General features: G+C 43.8%; 2 protein-coding genes across 5 annotated transcripts in view; one reads left to right on the top strand and one right to left on the bottom strand.

Moving 5' to 3' along the window:
* Positions 1-1,289, bottom strand: part of TGFB3 (transforming growth factor beta 3) — a 28,192-nt gene extending 26,903 nt beyond the window's left edge. The window contains exon 1 of the mRNA XM_055288709.2: positions 518-1,289. The gene's annotated coding sequence lies outside the window, so the exon portion shown is untranslated. The remainder of the gene's footprint in view (positions 1-517) is intronic.
* Positions 662-12,973, top strand: part of IFT43 (intraflagellar transport 43) — a 94,854-nt gene continuing 82,542 nt past the window's right edge. Inside the window, exons 1-2 of one of the 4 annotated variants that reach the window (XM_055288711.2) lie at positions 662-793; positions 3,829-3,921. In XM_055288711.2, coding sequence (XP_055144686.1) covers positions 740-793; positions 3,829-3,921 — 147 coding nt within the window. In that variant the 5' untranslated portion in view covers positions 662-739. Of the gene's footprint in view, positions 831-3,828; positions 3,922-12,973 lie in introns of all 4 variants that reach the window. The other 3 variants (XM_055288712.2, XM_063644341.1, XR_008659399.2) reach the window with 3 other exon arrangements.

The following is a 12,973-nucleotide window of genomic DNA, read 5'->3' as shown; positions in this document are numbered from 1 at the left end:
GAACAGCATCTGGCTCCGCTGCTTGGCACTTAGGTGATTTTCCGCAAGCCCCTTCTTTGTACCTCAGTGTGCTTTATTGTTGTGTTAGAGATACTACTGCTACTCACTTTGTGGGATTATTGGGATTTAATGAGATATTGAATATTTGTACTTTTGAAAGTTATTACTACTCAGCTATTTGATGTGTTGATTCAGCCTCTCTGTAAACTTTTTGAAGGCAGAGATTATGTATATTGCACTTTCCATAATTCATGGTAAACCATTTGCTACACCTGACTCCCTGTTTTCTCATCTGTCAAATGGAAACAATACCACTTATCTTGCTTCCCACACAAGGTTGTTATGCCCCTCACGTTAAGCCAATAACTGTGACGGCCTTCTGTACTTTGCAAAGAGCTATACAAGTGGGAGGCATCAGTATAATTACTATTAGCAGTAGTAGTGCTTTGCACTTAATATATTGATGTATTTAAACAGCTACAAATGCAGACAGTTCCTAACGACCAAATTATTTTACCGTCTCGCAGGAGCAGCCTTGGCGAGTTTTAATAACCGGAGGTTGCTTCCAGATGTCAAGCAAGGCAGGTTTAAGAAAGATTCGGTAGTTTGGAGGACGGCACACAGAATCCAGGAACCATGCTGCGTACCCTTTAAAAATTGGGATGGAGGGGCGCGGCTGTTAGCAGGGACGCGGCTGGGAGAGTCGGTTTCCAGGAAGTGACGTCAGGCGGCCGCGGAGATGGAGGATTTGCTGGACTTGGACGAGGAGCTGCGCTACAGCTTGGCTACCTCCGTGAGGACCAATGCGGGGGCCTTGGGGCCAGGATTTGGTGGGTGGGGAGGAGCGACCCCGCTGGCCCCGACTTCTCTGAGGCGACTCAGGGCGGTAGGCCTCGAGCCGCGCCGGGTGAGGCCCAGGAGGAGGCAGCCTCACCGCCCCGCCCCCGGGCCACTGTGGGCTCCGCCGCTGCTGGCCTGGGGTTTGCTTTCTTTAAAATCTTCAAAAAGTAGAAAAGACCCTGTCCCCGCCGGCGTCTAGGACCGTGGGAAATTTCCGAGCCTTTCTCCGTTTTCTAGAGCCCCGAGTGCGAACGTCCCCAGAATAGATCGATCACAGGGTGATGGGGGAGCCCGGCCGGGGTCGCACTCGCTCCCATCCTAGAGTTTTTCCTTTGGGACACCTCATTCCAGAAGTTCCTGCAAAAGCCGCACTGTTTTATGTATGGAAGGGAGGCAGGCAGGGACTGCCTTTCTTCCCCGTAATCCCCGTGGGGAGATGGGAGTTACCTCAGTTACCTCAGTAGTTAAGGAAACCAAGACCGATTTCTAACGTGAGGGAGTGATTAGGTGCTCAGGCACTGAGGCCAGTTGGAGCATAGAGCTGTTGCCTGGGTTCAAAAAAAACCTAAAAAACGATTTAACCTTTCCGAGCCTTGGTTTCCTTATGCCTAGAATGGAGGTGTTACAGTGAAAAGGAAATGGAACAATACATGGGAAGCGTGTAACTCAGTGCTTGGCATATGTTATCACGGAAGAGGTCAGAAGAGGTTAGCTACTGCTGCCTGTGAGGCTGTGGTTTACCCAGCGTTACAGTTAGTAAATAATGGAGCTAGATTCAAGACCCAAGTTCAGTGTTTACCTTCCTCCTTTGTAACCCCCATCAGGACTTTTTATCTTTAAAATTGGTTAGGATCGCACTTACTAAAAGATTGGGCCCCAGAGCAAGTCTTTAGTTTCTGCTGTGAAATCTCTAAGTGTTTTGAAGGTCACCAGGCCTGCCGATACGTGAATGTTTTTTAGTACCTGGGGATGTGAATGTAGTTATTCATTCATTCAACAAATATTTATTGAGCCCCTACTGTGTATCAGGCAGTGTCCTAGGTGCTGGAGATACAGCAATGAATAAAGCAAAGTTCCTGCCCTCATGTGATTATGTTGTAGTGGGAGAAGATGGGCAATAAATAGACTACATTTGACATACACGAAAATCAGGCAGTAAAGAAGTTTTTCTACCCTATGGATCATACAGGGTCTTCAAAAAGTTTAAAACCTTGAAATACTTAAAAATTATTAGAGAAACCACCTGTGAATAGCATTTAGCGACAAGATCATTGAATTTTTGTTTTAGCACAACCGTTATATGTAAGATGCTGTATTCAGATACTCCGTGCTATGACAAATGGAAAAGGGCAACCATGGCAAAGGGATGGAATTGTCTGCCTTGAGAAGAAAATAAGCTGCTTATTATCAGGAAGATTGTTTCCACCATCCCTGAAACCTAAATGACACTATAATTTGAAGTGTCAACACTGCACAAGAGTTTTTACGAGCTCTTCTGTAACCTCTCTCAGTTTAGTGGGGCAGTCAGTCCTTAGAACATCTTAAAACAAGTTTTAGCAGGGTATAGTGGAAAGCACCCAGGAAACCCAGGATCGGAAATCAGAAGGCTTTGCTCCTAGATTTATGTCAGCCACTTCATCACCTTCCTAGGCCTCAGTTTCCTCCTTTGTAAAATGACATCAGTCTCAGTTTGTGTCCATTATTGTGAGAATCAAAGGAAGCCACATTAAATGAGATCTAAAAGTGCTTATATTAATGCTGTTTTTTTTAAACAAAGTAAAGCAAAAGTATAAATATTTCAGCACCCAAGAGTCTGACTAAATAAAGTTTTGTGTGCTGGGAAGCCTTGGAGGCAGAGTCTCCACCGGAGGGCCTTGGGAAACACCTGCAAATGGTTTATTTGATGGCCAAGAATTTTGAAGTGCTCTGATTTCCAAAGATAATGTCTCAAAATTCTTGTACTAGATTTCCCTTAATGTCTGTAAAGGCAAACCCAGTTACTGTATATATCAGAGCAAATGCTAACTCTTTTCCAGTTGCCATGGAATTTAGGAATTCTTTCCAAAAGCCTGTTTGATAATGATTTTCATGCCAAGGTGCAGATTTGAAATTAAGCCTTCCTAAAATCCTGTGTAGGAACATGGGAGCCTTTACCACCTTCTTCTCTGACCTGTGGCATGAGGTCTCTGCCCATTCTAGAGGAATTTGTAACTGCATTTCTTTGGGTAGAAAATAGAATTTTCTTTTGCCATGTCTATTGTTGTTAAAAGAAAACCTTGTCCAGCCTGGGCAACACAGGGAGACCCCATATCTACAAAAAAATAAAGTATCCAGATACGGTGGTGTGTACCTGTGGTCCCAGCTACTCAGGAGGGCAAGGTAGGAGGATCACTTGAGCCTAGGAGGTGGAGGCTGCGGTGAGCACTCCAGCCTGGGCAACAGAGTGAGACCCTGTCTTAATTTCGTATTTTCCTATCAAATAGAACTGACCTCAGGTGCTTTGTTTTAAGGGGTTTTAGAGGGTTTTCTAAAAACATGTCCAAGTAACTCAAATCCCATTCTCCACCACATCATCATAAATCCAGTCCTTGCTTACCTTCCCAGGATTGTCATCTTTTTTGTTTTGTTTTGTTTTGTTTTGAGATGGAGTCTTGCTCTGTCACCCAGGCTGGAGTGCTGTGGCACAATTTCGGCTCACTGCAATCTCTGCCTCCCAGGTTCAAGCGATTCTCCCGTCTCAGCCTCCTAAGTAGCTGGGACTACAGGTGCCCACCACAACGCCAGGCTAATCTTTTGTGTTTTTGGTAGAGATGGGATTTCACCGTGTTAGCCAGGATGGTCTGGATCTCCTGACCTTGTGATCTGCCTGCCTCGGCCTCCCAAAGTGCTGGGATTGCAGGTGTGAGCCACTGCACCCGGCCGGATTGTCATCTCAGTAGCGGCCCAAATGACATTTGGGTCAGCAGTGCCTTCTGTCTCTCCTTACAGAGGGCCAAGATGGGTCGCCGAGCTCAACAGGAGTCAGCGCAGACCGAGAATCACCTCAATGGCAAGAATTCCTCTTTGACTCTGACTGGAGAGGTGGGTGCTAAAAAAAAAAAAAAAAAAAAAAAAAAAAATCTGAAGAAATGCTCTTTAAGAGTTAGTGATTCCTTAATGACCAAGGATTTGATATTCCATATTTCTTCCCTTGAATGCCAACCCTTTCTCCTGTCTTGATTTGGGAATTCCCTTCCTTGGCATTTGTCCTTGTAGCAGGAAATGGAAGAAGAACTTTTTTTCCTTGATGCCAGACTAGTTTCTGTGCATTTCCTTATATTCTTAATGTAGAATTTTTTATGTTAGCTGAAGCAAGGGACTGGGAAGTTTCAAAATCCAGTAGGATTCCAGGTTTTTATTTCTGCTGAATAAATGCCAGTGAGACAGACTGGTGACGTAAGGTTGGATTACACAATTGGACATTGCTCTCGGTGGTGACCTGCGCTTTCTACAGTCTTCCGGCAGGAAGCAGATCATTTACTGGCCTTGCTTTCCTGGAAACTTTTCCGAGTAGCCTGGAATTATGGGAAATGATCCAGCTTCTTTGTGGAGGGTGGGTAATTCTGATGAGCAATACTTTTTACTGCCAGGGCACTACTTTTGGCAGCTTACTCAGAGCCCCTTTTTACCTTCCTCTGTCCATTTGAAAAAACTTTGCAAAAGTCAGCCTCAGGGTCATCCTCTGCCAGAAGTTAGCTCTTCTCTAACCTCTCCAGGCTGACTTAGCAGTCCTTCCTCTCACTTCCCATAGTACGTATTGTAGAACATATGCCATTATATGTGAATTGTCTTTTTACATGTCTGTCTCCCCCACCGGACAGTGAGTTCCCAGAGAGCAGGAAACCTGGCTTCTAGCTTGCTGGCCCATAGTAGGTTTGCAACAGATGAAGGGACCCATGCTGAGAAGCCTAATGGGTCAGGCAGGTACATGAGCAAATGAGCCAGGTACCTGACATGGACACACTTCACTTACATTATCACATAGGTAGGAATATTCTTCATTTTCATAGGAAATGCATTCTCCACCACTTTCTTAAGCTCTCCACAAGGCCTCGTCCATTTATCTTTCATTTTCTCCCTTTAGAAGTGTGGGTATGGAGAATCATTAAGATAACATCTGTGCTGGCCTAGAAAAACTAGCAGCTGACCCCTTGGCATCATTGCCTGGAAGAAACTAGGGTAGCGAGTTAGGGCAGGGGGACTGGGAATTGGAGGCCACATGACCCCCTCTAAAGGGACAACCACTACTTAGCCAAAGCTGGTTGATGCTGTAGAGAATACAGGCCCAGTATTGCCAACTATGATTCTTCAAGAGATGCTGGCAGTCTAAAATTTTATGTGAAAGCAACACATTTTTAGAGGTTAGCAACTGATTAAGAAAACCTAATCACCATATGGACCGGATATTAAATCGTCATATGGGCTGGATTTGGTCCAAGGATTCTCAGTTTGTAACTGCAGCCGTGGCACCTCCATTATGATACTTATTACATTGTATTCTAATTGTTTACATATCTGGTTCTCTCATAAGATATGAGCATCTGGAAGGCAGAGGTTGTGTCTTGTTATTGTACCCTATTATCTGTCACAGTGCCTGGCAGAATAGGCCTGCAATTGTTATTGCGCAGGATGAGGTGGGGTCAAGTACATAGTGTGTGATGTACTTACATATTAGAAGCTATGTAGAAGTGTTACGGGGCCTGGGGCAGGGAGGTTGGGAGGTGCGGATAGTGGAGCATTGGAGGCACAGTTATGAGAGGTGATATAAAGTAGGAATTTGGTGAAAGAAGATATACCAGACCCAACCCTGGATCTCAGGGAGCTTGAACTGCAGTGGTGTATGTATTTAAAGAGAAAATGCGGAAGCACATAACTGAGCTGATGGAAGCTAATTCTTGGCCTCTGGCACTTTACACTGTTCCACATGGGTCCAGGAGGATTAATTCCAACACCAGATCATTCATTCATTTACTCAACAACTATTTATTGAAGCACACAGTAAGTGCCAGGAACCATTTTGCAGGGTTGGCATATTTCAGTGAACAAACGAGACAAGATCTCTTGCCATAATGGAATTTACATTCTCATGATCACTGGCAACCAGGAAGACTGATTAAAAGTCTACTTAAGGCTAGGCACAGTGGCTGATGCTTGTAACCCCTGTAACCCCAGCACTTTGGGAAGCCAAGGCAGGAGGATTGTTTGAACCTAGGAGTTCAAGACCAGCCTGGGCAACATAGTGAGACCTTGTCTTTGCAAAAAATTTAAAAATTAGCTGGGTATGGGTGGCATGTGCCTATAGTCCCAGCTACTTGGGAGGCTGAGGCAGGAAAATTGCTTGAACCTGGGAGGCGGAGGTTGCGGTGAGCTGAGATCTTGCCGTTGCACTCCAGCCTGGGCAACAAGAGTGATATATATATATATATATATATAATTAACAATAAGAGTATATATTTTATGTGTATATATATAAATATTAACAAGAGTGTATGTGTGTGTGTATATATATATATTTTTTAAAGTCTACTTAATTGTGAAGGAGGTTATAACCACCTATGGTAGTTAGGTGAATGAGCCTGTGATGACCTGATTAGGCCTTGAAGCCTTATATGACCCCCATACCAAATCAGCTCCTGGGCTGGGGCCAGTGGGCCCTGCTTGCCTACCACCCACTTCCCCTTGGCTCCCATGTGAGAATCATTGCTGTGAGAATATAACTCCATAGTCACAGAGTGTGATGAACCCTTTCAGGGTTTCAGCCATTCAGTAATACCTACTTATTTCCAGGTTTACCTTTTTTTTTAAACTCTGTGCATTACCATTTTTCTGGGAGAACATGATGAAAAGTCATTCTGCTCTTCACCCAACTGTTGCCTCTGAAAGCAAGATGCCAGTTAGGATTCCAGGATCCCTTTCTCCGTGGGCTAATTGGGGTTTAAACAGTGTGGGCAGCCTCCCACGGGGCCAGATGCTTACTGTGCTGTGTGGGACTTTTTGGCTGTTTCTTTCTAAAATTAGATCCCAAGACTTGTGTGTGTGCCCATTTACATTCCAATTCTATTACTTGATGTATTTATTTTTGTCCTCTTGCTGACTATATTCTAGGATGAAGATATCCATGCAAATGTAAATATGGTACCTGGGAGGTGTCAGACATGCTGGAGTTACTTTAGACTTAAGTGGAAATTAGTTCAAACACATGGTTATTTTAAAGCAAGGTAGTGGAGTTGAGAGCTCTGGTGAAGGAAGCAGAAAGAACACAGGGCTTCGCACCAGAGGACTGGGTGCTAATTGCCTGGATTGTAAGTCCACTAATCTCTCTAATTCTCCATTTCATTATCTGTCAAATAGTGATAGTAATACCACCAGGTTGATATGGGGGCAAGTGAGATACGCGTTGAGAAGCTTTTTAATAAACTGAAAAGCACTGTGCAAGCATTCATTCAATAAATTAGTGAATAAAGGTGTATTGGGAGAGCACTTTGCTGCTTTTATTAAAGGGCAGCGAAGAAAGAGCATGTCAGCCAGAGTCTCTTAGAACTGATTTGGAAGTCTGTTCACAGGCTACTACTCATTTATCAATAGGTTGGCTAGTAGTTATCCAGAGCAGAGGGTTTTTTTGTTTGTTTGTTTTTGTTTTGAGGCAGGGTCTTGCTCTGTCTCCCAGGCCGGAATGCAGTGGCATGATCCTGGCTTACTGCAGCCTTGAACTCCCGGGCTCAAGCGATCCTCCAGTCACAGTCTCCTGAGCAGCTGGGACCACAGGCATGCACCACCACGCCTGGCTGATTTTTTTTGTAGAGATGAAGTCTTGTTATGTTGCCCAGGCTGGTCTCAAACTCCTGGCCTCAATCGATCCTCCTGCCTTGGCTTCCCAAAGTGCTGGGATTACAGGTGTGAGCCACCACACCCAGCCTGGAGAAAAGTTTTTTTGCTTTCTAGTTGCAGCAGGCATTTCTTAAGAGTCTGTAAAAACACAGGCCTAGGAGTCATACCAGCCTGGGCTGAAATCCTGGCCCTGTCATACATTAGCTTCTGTGATACTGAGTTAATCTTGCTAAGCCTCATTTTCCTGTTGGTGAAACAGGGATAGTAATATTCCATACTTCATAGGATGGCTGGAAAGAAAAAGTGATATACCCTTAACTCAGTCTGACACACAAATGCTCAGTATGTTGCCAACCATTATTATTTCTCTAGAACTTGGGCATTCTTTTTATTCCACCTTAACCTTCTCTACTGAGGTTGAAAGCTGGTGGCCTTCAGGCTGAATTTGGCCTATAGTCATGTTTTATTTGATCCATACAGGGTTAAGAATTTTTAAATTTGGTTCGCATTTATAAATTAGGAAACGTAATATCGAAATTCAGATTTGGGGCTTCTCTTTAAAATCAGAAGCCCTGGCACAGTGAGAATGCTGGGTTGACATTCCCACATGGTGGTAATTGGCTGGAGCTGCAGCTGCTGATAGCTTACATGCATCCATCCCTCCCCAGTTAACTGCTTAGTACTTTGATACACCTGGTCAGATTTACTCACATTTGATCTGCCTGGTTCCCATTTCCGTTTGAATGTAAAACTCCTGTCTTTTAGGATGGATTGATTTTTCAAGTGGCCGCCTCTATCTATCAGTATGGAATTTGGCTGCCTACAACAGAAACAACTCCAGTACTTGAATCAAACAGGAGCAATTTTTCTTTCACATAGCAGAGTCCAGTGGAGGGCAGAGCAGAGTGGGTGCAGTCACTGGAGCATGTCCTGCATTACTCTAGCTCTTTCCAGCTTCCTGCTCTGCTATCTGGAGCTTGTGACTTTTGTTCTCATGGTTGCAAGATGGCTAGTCATTCTCCTGGGATCAGATATGCATTCTAGGTGGGAAGAGAGGGAATCGTTGAAGAGTTCAAGGTGCATGCCAGTAAGAAGGGTGTACCCCTTCTTATCAGGAAAACAGTAGCCAGAGACCTCACTAAGGAGAGCTCTAGTTGCATTTCATTGGTCAGAACTGGATCTTACAGCCACACTCTCAGTTTCAGGGGAGTTTTTAATGGGCACATTACCACACCATAGCATCGGGGTTTCTTGGTAAGGGAGGTGAGGAGAATGGCTCTTGAGTAGGCCTTCAAAAATGACATGTCAATTTAAAACAAATAGAAATTATAGAAAGGCCTTTTTTTTTTTTTTTTTTGTAGCCCTGGGTATGAAAAGAAAATTATTCTAGCTTAAAAAAAATTTACATTCTTCTCCAGTTTTTATTTTGGAGTTGAGTGAAAAAAAACTGTATGCCCTAAGTTCCAGGATATCTGATTGAGTGGCCTGTGTGAACTCTCTTCTTGCTCTTTTCCTTCTGATTGTCTCCATAACCACTTAGGACGTGGTGCCGGTAGGATGCCTGTGGTTCAGTCCAGGTAATTAAACTCTTCTTCCTGCTCTGAGAGAAGAGGAAAAGTCTTTTTATTTGCTTGGTCATTCGATACATTTCAAATCACTTAACTGTCTAATTTTAAAATTTACCAGAAAGATGAACTCTTTGTGTAATTTTACTAGTTTGGAGTAGATTGGAGTTGTGTCTACTTTTTTAGGGTTGTTGTGAAGATCAAATGAGGTAATGCATGTAAAGTACTTAGCACGGTATCCGGCACACAGAAAACCAAGGAGAAATGGTAAGTACTAAGAAAGCTTATGACTCTACATTTTTTGGGCGGGGGGTGGGGTGTACCTGTTGCAAATCAGGCTTGGATCACTAGAAGCATGGTTCAGCTAGCAGTTCAGGTTGGAATTATAGGTATTGAGGATTTTGCTGGAAGATAGTTCTATGATGAGTGTCTACATGTCTGTGATGTATAACTTTCTCTAGGGAGGATGGGTCTGAGAGTTAAACCAGATTTCTCTTCCTGAGCCTTGACCTTCTATTGATTCAAATGATTGTGTCCTCACAGAACTCTTTTAAGGACAGACCCAGACGCTTTCTACCGAAAAGTTACCTTCTACTGAGTTTGGGCAAAAGTAATCTTTGGCAAAACCTCTCCAGGGCTAGCTCTTCTTTTGGATGAGCATTTCTTGCTGGGATCTAGACCTCTTTTTGGCTTAGCTTTTATTTAGCAGATTGTCCTTTTAATAATCATCATCATAGCTTACATTGGAACAGCTGCTAGCGATCTGTTCATTACATGCAGTGTCCTAGTTGATCCTTATGGTAGCTCTTGAAGTAGGTACCCTTATCATCACGTTGTATTTGTGAGGACATGGAGACTTTGAGAGTCTGGGTAACTTGTCAGAAGCATTCAGCTAATCTGTGACTCTAGTTGAGTCTTTCTGACTCAAGTGCCTAGCCTCTCCTACCTGCTAGGTGGGAAGAAGCACAGACCTCCCAGTAGAGAAGAGGATTTTGGAGAGGGCGGAGAGACTTAGGGTCATTCCCTCGGGGTCCTTTTGGAATGGGAGTAAGTTCCCACTTGATCACCCTTATTTGTTCAGTGGTCTAGAGAAGTGTTGGAGTCACAGCTGTTCCCTTTCTCTCCCCCCATCCCCTTGGTGTTCCTCCGAGGACGCAGAACTGAAAGTTAGCCAGATTCCCTCGCAGGAATCTGAGAAATGCTGCTGGGCTCATGTTCCCAAATTAGGCCAATTTCCTCATCCCCCAGCAGCCTCACTCGGCCGGAGCTCCCTTGGCACTTTGCATTACGTCTCTCACCCTCCGCCTGTCCCCTTACTGGTCTGCCAGCCAGGCAGTTATTTTCAGCCCAGTAGGGTTATCTGCTGACCCTTTTTGGTGACATTTTTCTTCTTTCTCACAAAAATAACTCTCCTGATTGGTCACATTTTCCAGCGTTTTTCATAGCCGCTCTCCAATCGGCTGGATTGAATGATGCTTCTGATAACGTTGCCGAAGAGGGATGCAGGGAATTTGATATGGAGTTGTTCATAAGGAATGTGTTTTCCACACTTCATATTTATGTCATGCTTGGCATGCTTTGGTTTTGAACTCTCCCTTGGGGTGTGCAGATGTGCATCGCTGACCCATCCCTGGGGCCGGCCGCTGTGTGGGAGGGAATGTCATCTCAGGGTAGAGCCTGCAATTGGAAATCAGCATCTTGAGATTCTCCGCCAGCACTGGCTCTGGCTTTGTCAAAGGCTCTTCAAGTGCCCCAGGAAAACATGCTTTCTTGCTGGCTTCTGTGAGACCCAGAGTGCAAGTTGGTGCTCAAAGAGCACTTTAAGATTCTCCTCCTCACCTATGGGGAGGGTTAAGTGAGAAATATGTGTCAAGAGCTTAGCCCATTTCACTGTAAGTCCTCTCTTGTTGTCATTTTCTATGTAATCTGAGAAGTAGAAAAGATGATCGTTTTGTCTTTAATCTCAGCTCTGCCAGTTGCTAGGTGTATATCCCAGGTGTGTTACTTAACTACTCTAAGCCAGTTTCCTCATCTGTTGAATGGAGATGATAGTAGTGTCTATCTCATTGGGTTGTTAGAGGGTTAAATAAAATATATAAAGCTCTTAGAGCAGTGCCCAACACCTGCTAACTATTATTGTCCTTATCTGTATCACACGAGAATTAGAATGTATTATCAATTTATCCTAAACATCAGTTCTGTCCAAGATACAGAGTTATTCATATTTCATAGACTAACAACTGGCCCTTATGGCAAAGAAACATTTGGGTGAGGAATCCTTTCAGTAGGAATTCTCTGTGCCACTTGAGACCCATTTTATGTGTCTCTCGTAGTAGCATTTCTGCCTATGCCATTGGCCAGTTGTTTACCAACACCTTTCCGTCAACAAAATGCAACTCTCTGTCTGAAGGTTGACAGTCTTTCCGAAGAATAATCCTTAACTGCAGACTTATATCATTTTGTTGTTCTGGGGGCAGATAAGTAGAAAATGAAGAGGGCAGAAGTGACCTTGGTGACCTCAGTTACCTTGGAAAAAAGGAAATATTCATTCATTTATGCAACTTGATTGGGAGCTTTCTGTGTGCCAGGTATTGTGCTTTGAACTTGGAATACAATGATTAACCAGACATGCTCCTTGCCTTCTAGAACTTTGACTTAGGGGCTTGCAGAGAAGTGTCAGGTGGAGGTGATTACAGAAGATGTGAGAGTAAACACGTTGAGCCCATTTTATACTCACGGATATCCAAAAAGGTGGTCCAGGAAGAAATCAGGTTTGGGCTGAGAGACTTGAAGGATGAGTAGAAATTAGCCAAGAGAAGAGGGGGAAGAATATTCCAGGGAAAGGGAAGAGTGTGAGCCAAGTTCTGGAGACGAGATAGAGCATGGCGTGGTGGATTTGTTAGTGGAGCAGTTGACCGTACAGGTGATAGAGGGGTGGTCGTAAGTGACTTTGTATTTGAAACCAGCCCCTTTTGCCTTCCTTGATAAATGGACCAAGTGTTTGAAAACCAGCCCCTTTGCCTTTTCACAAATGACCCATATGAGGTCAACATTTCTAATATGACGCTGAAATAATTGGTAATGTTATGAGAGCTAAACAGTGAGCTTTCAGTATTTTTAGCCTTGTCTTTTATTGCTGCATCTTCAGTGCAACCACTGTACCTTCCTCTATGCATTTGTGTTTGCTGGTCAAGAAAAATCTCCGAGGTGTGCTCGAGGATTTCAGATTCTATTGTAATGTTGGAATTTGGTTTGACTCCTTTTTGGAGTAAATAGACCACTGGCTGTGTTCAGAAATCTTTTTTTGGTATGTGAAACTTTTCATGGGAATGATACCTTTGTTGTAATGAGAACTGACTTCTATTTAGGCAAAGTGCCCAGAGCAGAGACTTGTCAGGATCTACGGCAGTGAATAGAATTCTATTAGAAAATAAAAGTGTTTGTTTGGGGGCGGGGGTTGGGGGGGAATTAGAGGAGTGATTTCAGCCACTATCATCCCACCTGGGCTTCAGTAGTTGCCTCATAACTGGTCCCTCCTCTTATATTCCCACTGTCCTGCAATTTAGCTGGAGTGGTCTTGTAAAAATGTATATCAGTCATTTCATAGTCAAACCCTTTAATGGATACTCATTGCACTTAAGATAAAAAAAAAAAAACAACCCCAAATCCCTAACTTAGCCCTGTGTCATCTGGGTCTTCTC

The sequence above is a fragment of the Symphalangus syndactylus genome, chromosome 8 (genome assembly GCF_028878055.3).
Source record: "Symphalangus syndactylus isolate Jambi chromosome 8, NHGRI_mSymSyn1-v2.1_pri, whole genome shotgun sequence".
Classification (NCBI taxonomy): Eukaryota; Metazoa; Chordata; class Mammalia; order Primates; family Hylobatidae; genus Symphalangus; species Symphalangus syndactylus.
The sequence above is the reverse complement of the archived record's forward strand: the minus strand, read 5'-3'. Positions and strand labels throughout refer to the sequence as shown.